At 32.1% G+C, this 21419-nt stretch overlaps 2 protein-coding genes and 1 long non-coding RNA gene across 12 annotated transcripts; 1 reads left to right on the top strand and 2 right to left on the bottom strand.

Moving 5' to 3' along the window:
* LOC107955733 (fimbrin-5) lies at nucleotides 1–5371 on the top strand. Of its 2 annotated transcripts, XM_016891540.2 has the most exons (15): nucleotides 1–285; nucleotides 504–624; nucleotides 902–1072; nucleotides 1264–1496; nucleotides 1582–1753; nucleotides 1882–1920; nucleotides 2058–2126; nucleotides 2244–2360; nucleotides 2706–2917; nucleotides 3317–3469; nucleotides 3565–3764; nucleotides 4094–4251; nucleotides 4350–4446; nucleotides 4714–4805; nucleotides 5024–5371. In XM_016891540.2, the coding sequence occupies exons 2-15, from the start codon at nucleotides 538–540 to the stop codon at nucleotides 5213–5215; spliced, it is 1992 nt and encodes a 663-aa protein (XP_016747029.2). In that variant the 5' UTR covers nucleotides 1–285; nucleotides 504–537; the 3' UTR covers nucleotides 5216–5371. The 2 variants fall into 2 exon arrangements, with proteins under 2 accessions (XP_016747029.2, XP_016747030.2); XM_016891541.2 differs by lacking the exon at nucleotides 1–285 and having other exon boundaries at nucleotides 1233–1496.
* A 167-nt stretch (nucleotides 5372–5538) lies between these two features.
* On the bottom strand, nucleotides 5539–9663 carry LOC107955734 (TBC1 domain family member 2B). 2 transcript variants are annotated; one of them, XR_001700097.2, is made up of 8 exons: nucleotides 8602–9587; nucleotides 7845–7961; nucleotides 7232–7410; nucleotides 7026–7119; nucleotides 6826–6903; nucleotides 6611–6712; nucleotides 6152–6403; nucleotides 5539–5967 (listed from the first exon to the last, which is right to left on the bottom strand). XR_001700097.2 is itself a non-coding variant. In XM_016891542.2 (7 exons), the coding sequence occupies exons 1-7, from the start codon at nucleotides 9091–9093 to the stop codon at nucleotides 6269–6271; spliced, it is 1197 nt and encodes a 398-aa protein (XP_016747031.1). In that variant the 5' UTR covers nucleotides 9094–9663; the 3' UTR covers nucleotides 6048–6268. The 2 variants fall into 2 exon arrangements, 1 of the variants encoding a protein (XP_016747031.1); XM_016891542.2 differs by lacking the exon at nucleotides 5539–5967 and having other exon boundaries at nucleotides 6048–6403; nucleotides 8602–9663.
* A 7915-nt stretch (nucleotides 9664–17578) lies between these two features.
* LOC107955731 (uncharacterized) lies at nucleotides 17579–21192 on the bottom strand. 8 transcript variants are annotated; one of them, XR_005929867.1, is made up of 11 exons: nucleotides 21029–21192; nucleotides 20894–20941; nucleotides 20646–20729; nucleotides 20312–20372; nucleotides 20132–20223; nucleotides 19899–20015; nucleotides 19654–19816; nucleotides 19359–19408; nucleotides 18168–19202; nucleotides 17957–18048; nucleotides 17579–17831 (listed from the first exon to the last, which is right to left on the bottom strand). It is a non-coding gene; the product is annotated as an uncharacterized lncRNA (long non-coding RNA). The 8 variants fall into 8 exon arrangements; XR_005929866.1 differs by having other exon boundaries at nucleotides 19359–19816; XR_001700093.2 differs by having other exon boundaries at nucleotides 18168–18250; nucleotides 19359–19816.
* Nucleotides 21193–21419: the final 227 nt, after the last annotated feature.

The following is a 21419-nucleotide window of genomic DNA, read 5'->3' as shown; positions in this document are numbered from 1 at the left end:
CTCTCTCTCACTCTGTCTTATTCACATTTGCAATCGGCAGTGTTCGCGGGTTACGTGAGGACTAAGGGCCATCACGCTTTTCTCTCATCCTCATTTCCCTTCACTCAATTCCAATATCACCCAAAGATCACCCTCTCTCTCTCTCTCTCTCTCTCTCTCTCTCTCTCTCTCTCTCTCTGTGTCTGTCTTACAACTCCCAATACCTTCGACAAACGAAGAAGCAAAACCCCTATATGGAGGAACCCACCTTTCTATCTTAGTTTCTCTCTTTCTGTCTCTCTTAAGGTTTACATGCTCTTTTCTTTGTTCTCATAAATATTTTGTCTTCTTTTATACAGTTGGGGTTGATCGTTTCCTTTTCCTATTGAATTATATGTACATGCACGTCAGTTTGTTGGGTTTCTGCATTTGTTGCATCTTGTTTTGTTGAATTTCATTGGCTTTAAGTAATATGCAATATAAGCGTAAACAATCTTTGATAGTTTGATATGGTGTGTGATCAGGGGATAAAATTGGGTAGAAAAACCAAGGCAAACAATGTCTAGTTATCGAGGTGTGATTGTTTCAGATCCATGGCTTCAAAGCCAGTTCACTCAAGTCGAGCTCCGAACCCTCAAATCCAAGGTAACCTTCTTTTCTTTTGTCGTTTTTTTCCGTGGAATGTAACGTGTAACTCAGTTCTTTGCATAATTACTTTGAATGAAAGTGAACCGTGCATTTTGGTATAAAAGAATTCAATTTCAACTTCTAATTCTTTAAAGCGCCTTTTATTATTATTGGGTAATATACCTTTGCTACTAGCAAAATAACAACTATAGGTTACCTTATTTTACATGATTATATGGTATTTAGAAATCTTTTTCTTTACATGGAACTTTGATTTCTTTCTTGTTGCTTTTAGTTTATCTCTGTGAGGACACAACATGGCCGTGTTACTCGGGATGATCTGCCACCAGTGTTTGCTGGTATGAAAGCTTTCAGTGAAATGTTTAGTGAGGATGAGATTAAGACTTTCTTGGGAGAGTCAAACAGTGACATGGATGAAGAAATTGATTTTGAGGCCTTCCTTCGGGTAAGTCTTTTCAATATACTGGCTGTAGTGTTTTTCCTGAATAGCAGTGCTAATTATTCAATAGATGAAATGTGGTGAATTAATGTTTCTAGATGTTACAATACCCGGTGTGTAGTTTTCCTTTTTCTTTTTGGCATATGTTCTCCTTATATCTTGCTAGGTGGCAATGTTTGGGTTTGGTGAATTGGCAGCTTTATCTAGATTTGCAAGGTCGCGCAGTTGAAAAATCAGGTGGCTCGAGATCTTCATTTCTCAAGGCAACCACGACCACTTTTCACCATGCTATTAATGAATCTGAGAAGGCTTCTTATGTTGCTCATATCAATAACTATCTGGCAGAAGATAAATTCTTGAAAGATTTTCTTCCAATTGATCCAGCCACAAACGCTTTATTTGATCTTGCGAAAGATGGAGTCCTTCTTTGGTTGGTTCACTGGACTTGACTTTGCTGTAGTCCTTATTGAATCCTGATTTGATGTTTGTTGACACTTTTAGTTGCTTTCATGCAGCAAGCTTATCAATGTAGCTGTTCCTGGGACCATAGATGAGCGAGCTATTAACACAAAAAAGGTTCTTAATCCCTGGGAGAGGAATGAGAATCATACTCTTTGCCTTAATTCTGCAAAAGCTATTGGTTGCACCGTGGTTAACATTGGCACACAAGACCTTGTTGAAGCAAGAGTAAGTAATGCTCCTTCCCAATACCAATTTAGGTGTTATACATGCTTTTTAGTATAACTTGTACAATATTTTAACTCTTCCTATCATCTTTTCTTCTTCTTCTTCTTTTTGGTGTTTTTATTTTCTAGCCCCACCTGGTACTTGGATTGATTTCTCAAATTATTAAGGTATCCAATTGAAACTTCCTTTGAATTCATTTATTTTGTGTTTGTAATTTGTAGAATCATGGAAACCTTACTGATCATATCAGTTTCCCTCAACCATAGTTATATTGTTAGTAATGTTTTCATGGCTGTGACATCAGATTCAACTACTAGCTGATCTCAATCTGAAGAAAACTCCTCAACTTGTAGAACTGGTGGATGATAGCCAGGTTGGAGACTGTTAATTGGTTTTGCCCCCTTTATGTCTTGATGATATCAGGTACCGGATAATCTCCATTTTCCAGGTTGGAAACTAATTCAGTTCACCTTTTGTATAAATCTTGTAGGAGGTGGAGGAGCTTTTGAGTTTAGCACCTGAAAAGGTTTTACTGAAATGGATGAATTTTCATCTGAAGAAAGCTGGATACCAAAAGCAGGTTACAAACTTCTCTACAGATTTGAAGGTGAGAAAACTCATTGATTTTGATAAATTCTACTTGGGTCATGCCAATTTTATCTACAAAAGGTAATTATTATCATGGTCTTCAGTGCTGCATTAATCTTTACATTTGGTCCTTAAGTTCCATGAAAATGTGAAACAATCGCAGGATTTTTAAATGTCATTCAGTGTCTTTAAACTTCAGTATATCCTCATATTCACAAACAATATGGAAAACCATTTGATTCATGGTTGCATATAATCAAATAACCAATAGTTCTTAATGTGTGAAGTAATACATTGCCTCTTGTCTATACTACTTTTAGTTTTCTAGAGTAACTGATGTATCATAAAACCTATTTATTTGTAGGATGGAGAAGCATATGCACACCTGCTTAATGCACTTGCTCCTGAACACAGTACGCATTCAACTTTGGATGCAAAGGATCCTACAGAAAGAGCAAACAAGGTTCTTGAGATGGCAGAGAAATTGGATTGCAAAAGATACCTCACTCCTAAGGACATTGTCGAGGGCTCACCAAATCTCAATCTTGCATTTGTAGCTCAAATATTCCATCACAGGTGAGAAATAATTTCTTTTTGCCTTAAGACTGAACTAAGTTTCTATAATAATTTATATTAGCTTTTCCCTGTTCAATTTCATTCAATTTCTCGACTACTTTTTCTACCATTACTTTGTTATCTCAATAGTGTATATTGTCTAGTTTATTTCTTTTTTGCTTGTGGGAAAAGCTGACTCAATGTACTTACTATTGTGATTTTTATTTGTATTAATTACATGGTTTAAAACAAAAACAGGTAGCCCTCTCTCAGCCCATAAATTTCACCCATTTTATCTCTGTATTCAGTCCTGAGACCTCAAAGTTGGAATTTCAAGCTCTAAGCGCTGGCTTATTCCCTTGGGGACATGTGCTCATGATTGTACAAAATAGTTTAACCAGTGTATGGTTTCTCTTGCAGGAATGGTTTAGCTGACAGCAAAACGACAACCTTTGCTGAGATGATGACAGATGATGCAGAAACGTCTCGTGAGGAGAGATGCTTTCGCTTTTGGATGAACAGTCTTGGGGCTACTACATATGTCAACAATGTTTTTGAAGATGTTAGAAACGGGTATCGTGCTCTTTTCTCTTGTAAAATTTTGGCTCTCCGAGCTGTATCAAGCGGTTGTTGAATCTTGTTTGGTGTCCACCCTTTCGTGGCTGCAGGTATGTTATGTTGGAAATTGTGGATAAAATTTTTCCTGGAACGGTTAACTGGAAGCAGGCAAATAAGCCTCCTATAAAGATGCCATTTAAACAGGTTGAGAATTGCAATCAAGTGATACAGATTGGCAGGGATTTAAATTTCTCACTTGTCAATGTAGCTGGCAATGATATTGTGGCCGGAAACAAGAAACTTATAATAGGTAGTATCTTCCGTATTACGTTTTTCCATAGGGTGGCCAGTTCAAGACATTTATTTATAACTTTTATATGTTGCTCTAGTGTGAATGATGAGGGCTACTCTTCTCTTTCTTTGGTAAAGTTGAGGCTGTTATTTTGATTTCTACATTGCTACTTTTTATCATTCCTATCAGCTTTTAAATGGATGCATATTCATAGAAACTTTGGGTTGGGGGATATGATTTTATAGCCTTTTGCTTTTCTGAGTGGCAAACATATTAGTAAACCTTGAAATGGCTCCCTGCTCTATATTTCTTCTAATGTTTCTTGTTTTGCTTTACCTCACATGCAGCATTTTTGTGGCAACTGATGAGGTTTTCAATGCTACAACTCCTTAAAAACTTGAGAACTCACTCCCAAGGTAAAGAAATTACAGATGCTGATATTCTGAACTGGGCTAACAATAAAGTAAAGAAGGCAGGTAGAACCTCTCAAATGGAGAACTTCAAGGTACATAAGCCACAAAAAAAATGAGATTTGTCTCAAAAATTTTGATCGCAACACATAAACGGACACTCTGGTTTTTATTGAACTATTATTCCTCTTAGGATAAAAGCCTTTCCAGTGGTATATTCTTCCTCGAGCTTCTCAGTGCAGTGGAACCAAGGGTCGTTAACTGGGGTCTTGTTACCAAGGGAGAAACTGGTATGGTGTTCTTTCATTATTAGACTTATGTGGTCTTTTCCTTCGAAACCTACCTGAGCTGACCATAATGTTTTTACTTCTGAGAACTCATTAATCTTGCTTTGAATCTTAAATCTTTAATGCTCAGTAGATATTTCAAAATCATTGTAGTGATTTTATTGAGGAGCTTTACATAGGAAACTTCGTTCGCTTACAAATTAATAGAGGATACTATGTATGACATAAAATCAAATAAAAGATATGTTTTGTTTGTCATTGCCATTGCAGATGAAGATAAGAAGTTGAATGCAACTTATATAATCAGTGTTGCTCGGAAGCTAGGATGCTCCATTTTCCTGTTACCCGAGGATGTCATAGAGGTAATTATTTCCCAAATTCAATATCCATAATCCCTCCTCTATATCTTTTCTGATGATTTGCCATATTGTGCGTCTGTTTCTTTCTTTTTTTGCTTGTGCTTGTGCTTTACGCTAAGTTTTGAGATATATATAGTTTTCCAATTTTTCCTTTTTTTATATACCTCATGCTTAAATTGGATTAAATCAGGCATTAATGCAACTTCTGACCTTGATAACAGGTGAACCAGAAAATGATGCTTACATTGACAGCCAGCATCATGTACTGGAGCTTACAGCAGCAGGAATCAGCGTCTGACGAAGGTGAGATTTCTGACGAGATATCTGCGGAAGGCCGCAAGAATGAGACAGGTCTCTCCGGTGAAACCTCCGACTTAGCCGTTGATTCAGAATCTTCAAAGACGGAAGAATAGGATAGTAATGAATAACAACCATAGGAAGCTTTCTAATTATTTTCCCTGGTTCTTTTACTCGAAACTTCATTGCTTTTTGTAGACCACAGGAGAAGAAAGAAATGGTACTTACATAAATTTTCACCTGCTATTAAAAAATATATTCTTTGGATTGCACTCATCATGCTTTGAATCATTATAACATGAAGCCTCTTCTCAATAATCTATTTTCCTGTGTAGAAATTATGCAAATTATGTCACTTTTTAAAAAAAAAATAATTGGCTCGTCCTTGTCCAAGCTATCGACAAATATTACAATATTTGAGCAATGAGATGAGAGAACACACTCAAAAACACCTGTTTGTATTCGGAAATAGATCATGCTACAAAGACATATTTATATGTCTATACAGAAGATACATTGCAAAAGCAAATAACAGATTGAGATAGAACTTTGGAAACCAATGGCTATCTGCTGCTGAAATCCTTACTGATCTTTATTTTTTTCTTTATTATATGGAAATTAATATTCAAAAACATAACGAAAATGTAAAAGAAACCAATTTGTAGTAGAACATCATAAGTTAAAACTGGCAACTACACTGCTGATGGGCCTTTTAATTTTTGCTTTAACACAGAGAGAGAGAGCACCAAGGTTTCATCCTAAACTTAGTTCACCCGCTTGTCAATTCAGAATTAGCTTAATTTCCTTACCAGCTCTCTCTCTCTCTCTCGTTACACGGAATTGTTGGCAATGGTGCTGCTAGCTATGGCTTCAAATATTGAATAGAAAAAAAAATGTTAAAAACTGTTCAGAGTAACCCTGTAAACATTTGATGAAGCAGCCAATGGCTTTATAAAATCATTAGGGGCACTGCAAATTCAACAATGCCCTGATTCATTTGCAACTAACTTCTGCTGTTTAAACAGTGTACGGATTCAAAATTTACATTTTACCTGGTCGCTAGGAGAGTGAATATAAAGAGTATTAATTTCATATTCTTCAACTTCGGGGCAAGGGGTTCATCATTGAACGTTTGATGTACAACTTGATCTTCCCATTCAAGCAAACTGTTATTTGTCATCAGTTCTGAGAGAGTTTAGTCTTCTTAGTCTCTCATCAAGCTCTTTCATTACTTCTGGTTCTTGCTTTTTCCTTTGCTTTGATATTGTGTTTGTCGTCATAAAACCGATCTTATCAAACGCAACCTGTACAGATATAGCCAAAGTTGCATATTCTTAAAACAAGATTAACATCGAAAACTAGGTGTCCATGTCAAGATAAAGAAACTAGAAATGATCTTCTTTAGTCTATATCCAGAACTAGGAGTGATTTTCTCCATAGATAACGAGGAAGAAGCATTAAATGTTATATAAGACAGGAAAACTGGAAAACAAAATGATGAATAGTCTTACTGTCAATAACTCATCAGGATCAAAAAGGTGATGGGTAGTTCTTTGTAATATATTAATAATGTCGCCAACCTGATGCGTTAGAAGCAACTCGTCTTCCTTCATCTGCAAAAGCAGATCAAAACTTAAATTAGCTCAATAATTTTTACAAGAACATATTGAAGAAAGTTTCCAACTTGATTGGAATGTAAAGATTGAAAGGGCAATGACATGGGTACCATAAATATTGCCAAAGCAGCATGAAAAAGAACCTTTGCCCCCTCGTAGAAAAGGACATCCCACACCCGCAGAGTTGTCTAGACAAATAGCCCAATAAGGAGAAAAAACTTTAAGATAGTCAGAAAGCAACCTCAAATAGAATTGACATTTGATGGGAGATGCCAGCAGGACAGAAATGGTAATGAAATATTGTTCAAACCTCCGAAGGCAAGCTTTTAGAAAAGAGGCACAAGAACCACTCTGTCGCAACGAGGGAGACATCAAACTCCAATGCTTCCAAATGAGCAGCAATCCTGCATTTTTTTTCCCTCCAATTTTTAGTAAAGATAAAACTCAGCTTTAACATATAGCCAAAACAGATTTATTTAAAATAAATATAAAACAGTGCAATCCTCAACCAAATACCTTGGGCACTTCTTAGCAAGCAAATCTTTAAAAACCCTTTGCTCAACATGGCATCCAGATAAGTTATTTGTATAGCAATCATTAACTAAAACATTCTCGAGGAGGACAGCAAGCATCCAAAATGCATCTTCCTCCGTTTTCATAACAAGCAATAGCAATGCAGCAACATAGTTTAAGCCCTAAACCAAAAACAAATAAATTTTAGAGACACCGATAAATTATCCATGAGGAGAAATGCACCTCAATTTTACTCTTTCTATATAATGGATACGATAAAGAGTAAAGGAAAGAAGGAACCAAGAAACTGATCTAATTTCGTTGCCACAATCATATAACATTCTTCATATAGACACCACAAAAAGAGTATGATCATGCTCATCATAGACTGAAAAACAGACCGACGGGCATAGACATACATGATTCACCCCAGCTGACCCACCAAAAGGTAAAGAAACCCTTCAAAGGAAAAATGGCAAACCAGAAAAGGGTGTATCCTTCACGCACAAAAAAAAAAGTGCAGGTTGTAATTGTAGCACATTTTGTCCTTTCCATGCCTATAGTACTAAAGGCTGACAAAATGCTGTAAGACAAGTGCTACTGTTGATAAGCTCACCTGACAGTAACCTACATCAGAATCACGAAAAGAATACCCCACAAGCACACGCCGGAGAGCAGCATGGCCCTCTGGAGTATCCAACCATGGATGGCCAGGGAAGGTTCGTGGAAGGTCCTGCAAGTATTTAAGAGAAAGGCTCAAACCAAATTTCTCAAAAGTCACAATTCTAGGTTATACAAATCAACAATTCGATGCCAGACCATCACATTCATTGTAATCTTCAGAAGTACTTTTAGAAGATACAATTGTTAGTTCTTCTATTTCTGATTCTATCAGTTCAGATGACAAGCAAAGAGATTATCAAGTACATTTTGTAAATCTTAGTTCAAGCATATAACATATATATATTCATAGGTATATTAGCTTATACACAATTATTGCTGAAATTGTTAAGATGCTTCCAATAAAAGATCAAACTCAATATAACCTTTGGTATTTGATATAACTTCTTATTCTGCATTTGTCAACAGTAAATGTTTTTTATTCCATCCTGTTGAAATTTCATTAGAGAAGAGACCTTTTCTCAACAGATCAAAACCTTCTAATGTCAAAACCCCAATACTGTCCAATGCAATCATCCTTTGCACGTAGGTCAATCATCAGATATGAATTCTCATTTCCAAATTCATTATGCAAAAATTAACCCTATCTCTAGAAAGAAACTTTACAAACATCAAATGAATAAGACGTCAATCAAAACAAAGACTCAATCAGAATTTATAAAGAAAAAAAAAGAATTAATGCAAGAATTTACATGATCAATCTGCCTTGTAGCAGGTGTTACTTTACCATCTACCGCCTTTGTCAAATCATTGTAATAACTTTCAGGCACCGTAGACTTCTTCTTGGCGGCACCGGATAGCGAAAACCAAACCTTAGGCCTAAGTACAGGGGGAATACCTTTCCTAATAAGCCTCTTCAGTGTAATAGAATTAGCCAAAGCTGCCAATTTGAGTGAAGATTTCAACACAATTCCTTCCGATAATGAAGAAACTTGTGGCTGTAAATACCAATTGGCTCCTTTGCTTGCTTCAAGTGCCCACCAAACTCGCCCTTGTTGCCTTACCTTTTCTCTTACCTCATTCAACACATTAACATCATCCACATTACCTTCAACAGTAAACCCATAAAGGTCTTGGAATTTCACTGTAAGATTAGCTCTTCTTGCATGGATGCTTGGCCTTAAAATTGGAAATTGTGCTTGCAATTCCAAAGTAAGGTCTCTTTTACTTTGGGTACCAAACATTTTTTCCCGTCCTTGATAGATCAAGAGAAAAGAAGACAAAGGTTAACAAGGGCTTTGTCAAAGAATGAGAGGGAGTTACAAGCTTTGAACCATGAAAGTGTCAATCTTTTCAAGCTTGCAGCTTGGAAATTTGAACGAAGGCTGAGTCTTGAAAATGGGTTTTATTTAAAGAAATAATAAGAGGATGAGTTACAAGCAAGACACGGAAAAAAGCTCTCACATTTGGATCAACATGACCATGGAAGATCCTTTTCAATAATATATAATATAATATAATTTTTTTTAAAAAAACCCAGAATAATGAAAGCCTTAAAAGAATACAGATTTTTTGCTCAACAAAATCTTCTGAGAAAGGGAGTGAAATTCTTTCCTTTTATTTTTTCTATTGTAATTTACAAAGGGAAGGGATGACTCAAAGAAACAAAAGATGTTACTAGGATATAAAAGAAGCAGAATTTAGTGGTAGGTAAAAATCAAAGCTTGAAAATTTACATATATAGAAAATTTCTCTTTTCTCAATACCAAAAATTACTCCTACTGATCTCTTATTAACAAAGAGAGAAGAAATTGTTTACAGTTTATACTTGAAAAAAAGGTGTAAATAAAAATTGGGAATTTTGTTATTAATTTATTAGTATTTTTTATTTTTCTAAACTCTATTATTAAGTTATAAATTTAATCCATATATTTTGTAATGATCACTGTTAGTCTCTATGCTTTTTGAATTCCTCATTATTCTTTTATTTTTTAAATTTCTAAAATGGTAACAATTATAAATATAGTTTATATTTTCTAATTTAATTTATTAACTCGTTTTTATGAGTAATATGTAAAAATAACAATATGACATACTATTACACGTGATAAAATATTTATCACATAAGATTTTAGAAATAATAAACTTTAACTTAATAAATTTAATAACAATCATTTGATCAGGGTTGAAATTTTTAAATTTGAAAAATATAAATAGTAAAATAACCATATTAAAGTATTTGGACTAAATCTATAATTTATAGATAATATAGGGACCAAGAGCATATTTTAACCTTTCCGTAAAATTAAACTATTGCCCCAACGTTAACAAAGCTTTGAATTTGATAAGACATGATGCGCGTGCGGTGGGTAGGTTTAGACTTTTAGCATTCAAAATAAATCCCTCTTTTTAATGGACTGATATACCCCTGCCGTTTATAAATTTAAATGTAAGATAAAAATATTTAATATAATATAATAAAAATTAAGACAATCTGATAATTTATTCAGAAATAATTTGAGGAATATATTAAAAAAAAACTGAAACATTCTGCGGTGATAAATAATAAAAATATACAAAATTTATGAAAAATAGTTATTTTAGTAGTTAAAAAATTAATGATTAAAAATAAGAGCAACAGTTGCAAAGAAGGGGTTTTTTTTCCTTGATAACCTAAAAAGAAGGGATAATTTGTTTTGATTTATGAGTGAAATAAAATCAAAACAGAAGAGGGAAGTTTTTCTCTAAAAAGGCTTAAATATGAAATTGGCCCTCGAACCATACTTTTTCTTACTTAGGCATCCAAAATAATTTTGGTCAAAACAAATATCTAAACAATCAATTTAGTCTTATTTTACCCCTAAGCATTATACTAATTAATAAGAACATGATACGTCATACACTTGTTGAGTAAGATAAGACGAAATTGATTATTTTTGTATCACTTTTAACAAAAAAATATATCTAAGTGATAAAATGATATAATTTTGAGGTAAATTTTGTAGTTAAACCTTTTAGAATTTGAATACTTTACATTTTTTAGTAATAAATAAATTTATATTTTGATTTGCTTTGTTTTTATTATCTGGCATAACGATTTATTTGGTCCTCTAACTTTACAAAAAAAAAATTATTTTAGCCCTTTATTTAGTTTTTTTGCCCCTTTTAGTCAATGAGCTGGCATTACTTGTCAAATTACCCTAAAATTGGTAAAAAAAATTAATGTTTGTTAACTTTATTGAACAATTCATGTATATGCCACATTAGCGATTAATTAATTTTTTTATACTTTTTACATAATTTTAATAATTTTTTAAAAATTTATAAATTTTAAAAAATTTAATTAATTGTTGGCGTGGTGATATTCACGTATATGTCATGTTAATAAAGTTAACGTCTAGTTAACAAACGTTAATTTTTTTCAATTTAATAAACTATGCAAATTTAAGGATTAGAAAAGAGAAAATTAAATGAAAAATTAAAATAACTTTTTTTTATAAAATTAGAAGATTAAAAAAACTTATTATTTTTAAAGTAAACTGTCACTTGAATGATTTTATTATAATAATACTTAATAAAATTATGAATTTATTAACTTTTATCTTATGTAGATAATATAGAAATAATATTTTAGATTCAGTTGTAAAGTCAGACAACATTACAAATGTAAATAAGTGATAATTATATTAAATCAAAATATTTATATTTTTTTCTTTGGAATTACAACACCATGGGAGGCGCCAATTTTGGCATTAAAATAAATAAATAAAGTGGACGCGTTTTAGTAGGGACAGCCAAGAAGGACATGAATGTAATTCACTCCTCAAAACCCACCGTCATGTACTTTTTACAGTTTTACTCTTGCAGGGCTAATTGAATTAATGTTAAGCATTATTGTAAATAAAAAATCTTCATTTTTCATAAGTAAAATTAATTGATATTACATTATGCAAAATATAAATTTTAAATAATTTTTATTATTAAAAAACATGTAAATATATAATTAAAATATGAATTAAGAAACATAAGCCAATGATTTGGAGGAGGTGGCAAATCATGAAAATTAAAGCTCTCACGTCCCTCTTTGAAGTCTAAACCACAATGTTTCAAACAAACGTGTCCCAACCATACCTCCATTTACCTTTTTTTAGTGGCGATAATCAGATAAATGATTAAAAAATACGACATTTTAATATTTTCATTTTAAATTTTAGCAGATTATATTGGATTTAATTTCCTTTCAAAATAAAAAATACTAAAATTTAAGATGAAAATATTGAAGTGATATAATCTTGTTTTTTCCTATGCCATGCAACAATATCCACATGTTTTTTTTCCATTTTATTGTTTTTTAAACTAAAACAGAAATTAATCTAACTACCATAAAAAAGAATTGGAGATATTCTCAATCTTGTTTTAATTGCAGGCTTTGCAGACTTTAGAAATGGACAATGGAAGGTTGAGAGATATTGGCAAAGGCATCCACCAAAAGAAAAAGAAAGTTGAGGTGAGGTGAGGTGAGGTCAAATAATGTGTACATTTCTTAAGCATAAACAACAAAGTCCAATGTTTATTTATTTACTTAATTTATTCAACAAAAAAGAAATTGGGGTTTAATTGTTTATAGAGCATTGGCATTTGGCAGCCACCTAACCAATTCCAAATTTCAAGCCAAGTTGTTCATTTATGCATTTGTTTACACAAGTAAAAGCAAAGCAATCCCCATACAATAATCAATTTTATCACTTTTATATAATCATTTAATTTAGAAAAAAATTATAATTAAAATCTAAGGTAAAGAGTGAAAGAAGTAGAATGCCAAATGAATATAGGATGATAAGATAACCACATTGTTGGGCATGGCCAGCACCTTTTGATTGAATATGGTTGGACTAACATTTTTTGTCTCACTTGTACACTCCTGCTAAGTGCTATGCTGTTCTTATTTCTTTCTTTTTAATTAACCTTAAATGTACAATGTTACATCTTATTAACTTTTATTGTCATGTTTGATAATATAAGTTGATTTTTAATTTATTTACTTTTTAAAATCTCAATTACATGATACTGCAGAGAAAAAGTGATATTCAAATAGCTTTAATGAAAAAAAACCAAAATTTTATGCATAATTAATTCAAAATTCATATTTCAATATCCTAAAATTAAATTAAATGTCATGCTTACCAAATAAGCCCAAAACTTAACTCTCATGTCATAGTTCAAACAATACAGTTCCAAATAACCGAAATTATAATATTAAGACTAGAATACTTTTAATGAAAATATTAATCTGAGTTGAGACCTTCCAGATTTTGAGTCCGCATCCTAACCTTATGTGTTATCTATAAAGATGAAAATCAAAGGGAGTGAGCTTAAGGAGCTCAGTGTGAGTATGATCACTAGAAAGTTGGTGTAAAACAGTAGACAAAGCATACGAAATAACAATTCTTAGAATAAACACAATCATATAACAATTCAGAGTATCTGTTTTTCAAATCAACACATTGTTGGAAAAACGGGTTTGGAAAACGCAGTAGAAAATAAATTTTGGGAAGAACCAAAGTTTTAATTTTTTTTCCAAAATAAGATATTGGTTGTGATAGCTAAAGTAATAAACACTTAAGCTCCGTTTGCTTGCCAGTAAAATGTTTTCCGGAAAATGATTTCTGGAAAATGATTTACTTTTCTGGTGTTTGGATAAAACTATGTAAAATATTTTCTGCTGTTTGGCAGAATTCCTAAAAATATTTTCCGACAAAACTATTTTTACATATATTAATAAATTTATATATATTAATAAATTTATATTTTCAATTATTTTTGCATATACTGCAATGATTTATTTATAAATAAATTAGCTTAAATTTTTATAATTTTTAGACATGTTGTTCTCTTTCATCTTTCACTGGTTCATTTACCTGCTCCACTTTTTAGTTCGAACGTCTTCCTCTCAAGTCTTTGCTTGTTTCAATTAAACTGGAATTCGACTTGTTTCTTTAAGTTGGACTTTTGTGAATATGGAGATCTTTAAAAAAATAGTTGATCAAAGATAAGATTGAGACAACCAATAGATAGGATTGAAGATCAAAGCTGAAAGGGATCTTGTTTAGGTCAACTCCTTACGGTAAATTTAAAACCATTTGTTTTTTAAACTCCAGAAATGATCAAAACATCACTCTTACAAAGACTTATAAATGTAACACTGTAACACCCCTAACCCGTATCCGCTGCCAGAACAAGGTTTCGAAGCATTACTACCATTTACAAATCACAAAAAAATTTTAAAAACTTACCGATTCAATGCATCATATAAATAAATATATTACCATTCAATCAACAGTTTGACACTTGTATAAGCATCAAACAGCAACATTGTTAGTATACTTGCACATATCTCATATAAATTCAACATTGATATATCTATTTTCTCGACATATCGCACTTGAGTTTAATAATAGTCTCAACTTACATAATTTCCTTGTATCAACATATCAAAGATAATCATATATGTACATGTCATGAAACATATCATGCTCTTACCGTTTCTTCATAAGCATATATCATTCATTTCATTATATCAATATTTCATGCTCCATCATTTCCATATATTTTATGTATATTTATTCCGGTAATAGCTTATATCAAACTTAACATAAATTATATTCCATGTACTTATACTTATTTCGTTTATCTATCTTCATAATTATTTCATATAACCATTCGTCATCTGATACATATTACCTGAATATCAATTGTTCAACAGATGTTAGAGCGTCTCCCATCCACGGTCTTATTTATCTTTGACATGATGCCATAGTGTCTTTCAACTATGGTCTTACTCATTTTCTATCATGTTGCCATGGTATCTTTCAACCATGGTCTTGTTCATTTCATATCACGTTGCCATGGTATCTTTCAACCATGGTCTTACATATTTCATATCAGGTTGCCATGGTATCTTTCAACCATGGTCTTACACATTTCATATTAGGTTGCCATGGTATCTTTCAACCATGGTCTTACACATTTCATATTAGGCTGCCATGGTATCTTTCAACCATGGTCTTACACATTTCATATCAGAGAGCACACTCTCGCGAACCTCATCCTTACAGTGGGATTACCAGTCCAGGCTAAATCCCCTGTAATATAAACTCATAGAGTATTGTCGGGATTACCAGTCCAGGCTAAATCCCCGCAACGACAATTACTCTAATGAGCTTGGATCTGAATTACCAGTCCAGGCTAAATTCAGACCCTAATTCGGATTACCCGTCCGGGCTAAATCATTTTACACGTATTCTTCGGGAGGGATATATCATAATAGGATCACCCGTCCGGGCTAGATCCTTTTTACCGTCAATTCCTTTTCAGAGATCCGTCGAATTTTCCTTTCATTCAACTGGGGTTTATTTTCAATTTATATCGAGTATTATCAATATTTCATCAAATATCATGAATTGAACATTCAAATCATATTTTCATCACATAACCACATATTTCAAGTATTTAAAATATAATTCAAGTTACACAAACTTACCTCATTACTTGTTTGTGTTTATAATTTCATTAATCCGATATCTTTTTTTTTCCACGATCAAGTCTCATATTTGAGTCGTTCGGATCTTTATAAATAAATTTGATCATCATTTTCATTCATTTCATCTTCTAATGCATTTAATTAATGCTCTAGGCAAAATTACCATTTTGCCCCTAAACTTTTAATTAATGACGATTTCTTCCTTAGGGTCAGGAAAATAAAATTTTTGCAATTTAATTCTTATTTCCAGCTATTATTCTCATATATATTGATAACAGTCCATGAATTCTATAAAATATCAGAATTTTCCATAATTTCAACACTTTTCAATTTAATCCCTAAAACATGTTTTCCCCCGATCTTGAACTAAATTAATAATTTCATTCAATTTTGTAATTTAAATAATAAAATAATCCATTTCATGCAATTTGGTCATTTCTGACATTTTTACAAAATTACCCATAAAGTTTTACTTTATTTAATTTAGTCCCTAAGCCTAAAATATGCAAATTAGCCATGCTTAATGAATATTCATATATGTTTTCCTCCTCCTCCTCTCTATTCCACATCCTTGATGTATGTAGCACACTTGTAAGTAACATTATATATAATCTTTATTATTTACTTTTATGAATATTCAAGCTGTCCATCTGTGTCAGTCACTAAATTATTTATATCTGGAGCTATAGGACTCCAAATTAAGATCCGATAATTTTCCCTGAAACTAGAATCATATATCTTCTTACCATAAAATTTTTAGAATTTTTAATTTAGTCAATAAGTACAGTTTATTCTTTAAAGTTACCCCTATTCTGCTGTCTGACAGTTGTGACCCTTCTTCACTAAAAATTAATTATCTCCTTGTACAGAATTCGAATGATGTTCATATTTGTTTCTATTGAAAATAGACTCATTCAGGATTCTAAACATATAAATTTAAGCCCCTAATTATTTTTATCCAATTTTTTTATGATTTTACAAATTCAAAACAGGGGAACCCGAAATCATTCTGACCTTGTCTCACAAAATTCATCATATCTCATGATTTAGAATTCCCTTGCTTACATAATTTCTTCTATAAGAAACTATACTTAATAAGCTTTAATTTCATATCTTATTCATCCTATAATTAGATTTCTACAATTTTTGATGATTTTTCAAAGTTAGACTACTGCTACTGTCTAAAACTGTTTTAGTACAAGATATTAATTACCATGTTATAACATCCTTATTTTCTTTTCTACACCATTTCTCATCACTTTCTCTTATTTTTTTTTCACTAACATATCAAGAACATAGGACCTTATGTAAGAAAACTCTACTATAACATTATTTCCATGCTTTATCAATAATAACAAACTTAAAAACATATTGAAATCTTTATGTACTTACCTTTTCTTATTGACTTTAATCTTTAACTTGATTTTTCTCTCTCCTCCAGCTTCGATTTCTTGAATCCAACTTGATATTCTTGCTCCCCATCATCTCCTTGCTATCTTTCTCTCTTGATGGCTATGGAAATTCTTTCAATTTTTAGGTGAAAATAATGAATTTTTGGTGGAAGGACTAAATTGTAAAGAAAGCAAACTTCTTTTCTTCTTCTTATCTTACGTTAGTTTGCATGGGAAAGGAAATGTGTTGATAATTATTCATCTTCCCTTCCTTTTATACTAAATAAATAATAATATAATAATAATAAACATCTCATAAAATATTAAAATAATATTTATCTAATTAATTAATTTAAAATATCATCAACATAATCATTACATTCTAGAATTCTCTCTCTTACTAATTGACCATTTTGCCCTTCATGATCTTTTAGAATTCCATCTTTGAGTTACCACTTAATTTGGTAAAATTGCAATTTAGTCCCTCATAATTTTTTTACCTATTCAATTTGGTCCTAATTCATCAATTTTTCTTGGTTTCTAAATCATTCCACCCTTAAAATATTTGCACCATTAGTCCTTCAACTTTTTTATATTTACACTTTCAACCCCTTAAATTTTGAGTATTTACTCTTGTGCAACAAGACTTTTCTCATCTTTGCAATTTAGTCCTTTCTTGAATTAATATATCATAATATACTTCTCAATATTGACATCACTCAAAAATTCCCTTTATGTCACTTTATTTCCTTATTTTATTATATCACGGATAATATTTTACTGTAAAAATTTTCGGGGTATTACAAACACAAAGGAATTTTATAAGATATTTGAGCATTTGATAAATCCTACCTTTTGATCATCAAAGATCAGTTTTGTTTAAATTAAACAAGTATTTGTACACTTAATTCTCCCTATGAGACATTTTTAAAAGACTGGGGAAGAAAATTAGTATCTAGTTGAAGCCTAAGGCTTTGACTGGTATCTCCATGGATTGTTGCTTGCCCACTTCCACTGATCTCTGCACATCTCTGCTATACCATATTTTGCTCTGCAATATAGCAAACTCTTAAGATTAAAAGGACCTATCTTGTACTGTAATTGGAAATTCTTTTTGAAAGATTATCTATGTTAACTGAATAATCTATTAGGAAAAAGATGGGATTGTAAACATACTTCCAACCAAGTTCTTTTTGAGCGTTTTTAGTGGAAGCATAAACAGTTGTAGCATCTCCTGGCCTTCTAGGGCATAGTTTAATGGGGATTTTCTGCAATATTTTCAGCAGCAACAGTTTTATATTAGCATAAATGAGAGCGAGGCTGAGTGAGAATGTTGAATGGGAATTGACAAATAGATGTTGAATGGGAATTGACAAATAGCATTAACCTTTCCAGAAGCTTTCTCAAAAGCAGCAACCATTTCAAGCACAGATGTACCACTGCCGGTTCCGAGGTTATAGGCAATACAACCTAGAACAAGAAGGAAATTGACAAAAGGAGCTAAAGGGAAAGAGAATCAGGCATAGCAACCTGCTGAGATGAAAGTTAGCTTAAATTCCCTTTTGTAACCACACAGATCATATATTGGCCAAGTCTTAATTTCTTATTGGCCATTACTTTCAGCTGTTAGCTAAGGAGTTATTATCAGATACTGTACATGAACACACTCATATACCCTTCTTTTCTTCTATTATTTTCTAGCCTCTCTTCTCAATTCTTGATTAAATAACACAACCCCAACTCCTTGATTTCTGATCTTTCTAAAACGTACAATAAACTAACATGGAAACAAGATTCACTAACAAATGAGCTGCCATGAAATAATAGAAAAAAGATGAATAAACAATTAAACCCAAAACAAAATCTCTAATCAGAGTTCAATCCTAATAAAGTAAATAAAGGCGAAGAAGAAATAATAGAAAAAAGATGAATCAACAATTAAACCCAAAACAAAATCTCTAATCAGAGCTCAATCCTAACAAAAGTAAATAAAGGCTAAGAAAAGTATTGCTTTTATATTTTTGCTTTAGAATTAAACCAATCTTGTTTATTCAGCAATAATTTCTTCAAGGGTTAACTACGATCAAGAAAACAAATGAAAGAAAAATTAAAGAAAAAATTCACCTTAAATACTAACAGTTGAGTTTAAGTTAGTGTGAGTCCAAGCTAAGATCAAGCAATCATTTAAACCCAACACTCAATATCCACATCATAACAAAAAACTGCAGCTCATACTGATCAGTTAAGACAAAGTTGAAACGAAGGGCTTCGATTTTTCTTTTAAAATAAATTCAACCATATAACTGATCACATCCCTCGGAGCCTGTCCAATTTTTTCTTCAACTTTCCACATCAACTTTCACAATCACAATTTCTCTTCAGGTGAGTGCATCAAGAATCTTCATACATCCATAAGCAACAACTAAGGAAAACACTCAAAAATTCAATAAATAGGTAAAGTTATTTGGATTTTGGAGAAAATGGAATACAATCATCAAAGTAAAACAACAGGATCAATTCCATTCGTTTTCTAATGAACTACAGTACTGCATGCTATCTCAAATGAATGTGAGTTTACCTTGCTTCCTGACTCTTTAACAATAGCTCCAGTACCCTTTGGCTTACCCTCTTTGTATAAAGTGTAAAAGCAGCATAAATATAGTTAAAAAAAAGTTAAAACAACTCCAGATGAGGATGTGAATTGTAAAAAATATGTCAAACAACTCCAGATGTATTTCACATTAAAGTTTAAACAATTCCAATCACTACAAGGATGACAAGTATTTATCACCAAAAAGAAAAAAAGAAGAAACGTTTTGCTACATATACCCAAAAAAAATATGACATTGTGATAGAACCAACTGAAAGCTTACTTTTTTGCATGATGATTTGGTTGACGTTGACTGCATGAATCATTCATGGAAGCAGATTTTTTCTCAAGCTGTTGATTAAGCTACACTCCAGATCTTCAACCTTCTTTTTCAAATTAATTATATCTGCCTCTGCTAGAGCTATGTCATTGAGATCTGCCTTTGTCTTCATAATAGTCGCAAGTTAAAATTTGATGCAAGTTAAAGATTAGGTGGATTACTTAAATCAGAGTCAGGCCATTGTATACCTTTTCATCAATCTTAGCTAGGAGAACTGTGGGTTGTTCTTGAGATGAGTTAAGAATGGATTCCAGAGCTGTCCTCTTATCTCTCTCTCTTTGCAACTCTTCCTTTAATATTGCTACCTATTAAATACAATCAAGAGCAACAATCAAGGTTCACGACGGTTAATTTATAAAGCAAATACAAATATTAAACTCCATATATTGCAAAAAAAAAACAAAAAAGAGCTTCACATTACAAATGTGCTTCTTTCTCAATACATAGTTGACGCCCTTGCAATGTCTTCTTTCGTTTTTCCACACTGGCTTCGAGTTTGGTATTACCTTCAATCTGTATTAGAAAGATGACTTTGTTATGAAAAGTTTCCATACAAGTCAAGATAATAATAAGTTTTCGAAAAGTGGATAGGTAGTAGAACCTCTTCTCTGAGTCTGTTTTGCAAGTCAGATTTTTTATCCTCAACTGTCTCAATTTCAAACCTAAAATAAGGCCAAATTGATAAATACAAAAAATAGAGCTGTTATCAATATAAAAGGTCTGACTCTAATATTTTTGTTATTTCACTTTTAGCCATATAAATTATGTTATGTGAAGGATAGATTCCATCATCCTAAGCTTGAAATAAAAGATGCTTGCAAATTTTAGTTGGTATTGTATCTTTGCAAGGTATATGAAAAATAACCAAGAAAACAAGTCGTTGCAGGCTAATTTATACAGGGCTTTTATATACAGATCATGGGAACATTGCTTACTCTTCTCCAAATGGGTAATCAATGGATTTCATAGAAAGGTTCTTCCTTGCCTAAAGAAGCAAACCCAATAAGGTTCTTCCTTGCCTAAAGAAGCAAACCCAATAAATTAATAATTAGAAAATCTGAATTACATGAAACAAAATAAAAAATCCTAGAGATACAATATTACCTTCAAAGCCCCATCAATCGAACAATAATAACAAAATTTCACCTATAATCGAAAAATATAGGGATATTTGGGAAATTACCTAAAAAAGAGCTTTGCCTGAGAAAGACGAAATAGTAGCGTGTATTGCCTGAGAAGAGCATATATATGCGACGAACTAAGGAAAAAGTGAAGAAATATAAGAAGTTGAAGAACAGAAGAATGAGAGAAATTTTACCTGGATGAAGGAGATGGAAAATGTCTTACTGAAAAGAAATCAGTAAGACATTTTCCCCAAATTGCAAGTCATTTTACCTGTGTCTTGGAATCCATTTTCCAAGTGTAAAATATTTCAAGCTGCCAAACACCGTAAAACAAGGAAAACATTTTCCAGAAAATGATTTCCTAGCTTCCAAACGGAGCCTTAATCAAAATTATACCTTTCTGATTCGTCTAGGATGAGCACTTCGACCGAGTAGACTTCTCCGCTATCCTTAAGCTCACGTTTGCCGAGTATAGGCTCGCTTCGAATCAAAAAAATTTTCACAAAAATTACTAGTAACATAATTTTGCAATTTCTCTAAACTTTTGGGTCAAGTTGTAAATCAGAAAAATGTCTCTAGAAGTTT

This window comes from Gossypium hirsutum, chromosome A07, assembly GCF_007990345.1.
Source record: "Gossypium hirsutum isolate 1008001.06 chromosome A07, Gossypium_hirsutum_v2.1, whole genome shotgun sequence".
NCBI classification, from domain to species: Eukaryota; Viridiplantae; Streptophyta; class Magnoliopsida; order Malvales; family Malvaceae; genus Gossypium; species Gossypium hirsutum.
The sequence above is the reverse complement of the archived record's forward strand: the minus strand, read 5'-3'. Positions and strand labels throughout refer to the sequence as shown.

Excerpts from the sequence above, each read along its gene's own strand:
- LOC107955733 (XM_016891540.2), top strand. The coding sequence starts at position 538 with ATGTCTAGTTATCGAGGTGTGATTGTTTCAGATCCATGGCTTCAAAGC. Across the intron at positions 1,073-1,263 it reads ATTTTGAGGCCTTCCTTCGG|CTTTATCTAGATTTGCAAGG; the intron begins GTAAGTCTTTTC and ends GTGAATTGGCAG. Across the intron at positions 3,765-4,093 it reads AAACAAGAAACTTATAATAG|CATTTTTGTGGCAACTGATG; the intron begins GTAGTATCTTCC and ends CCTCACATGCAG.
- LOC107955734 (XM_016891542.2), bottom strand. The coding sequence starts at position 9,093 with ATGTTTGGTACCCAAAGTAAAAGAGACCTTACTTTGGAATTGCAAGCA. Across the intron at positions 7,120-7,231 it reads CTTGCTAAGAAGTGCCCAAG|GATTGCTGCTCATTTGGAAG; the intron begins GTATTTGGTTGA and ends AAAAAAATGCAG. Across the intron at positions 6,404-6,610 it reads ATCCTGATGAGTTATTGACA|GTTGCGTTTGATAAGATCGG; the intron begins GTAAGACTATTC and ends ATATCTGTACAG.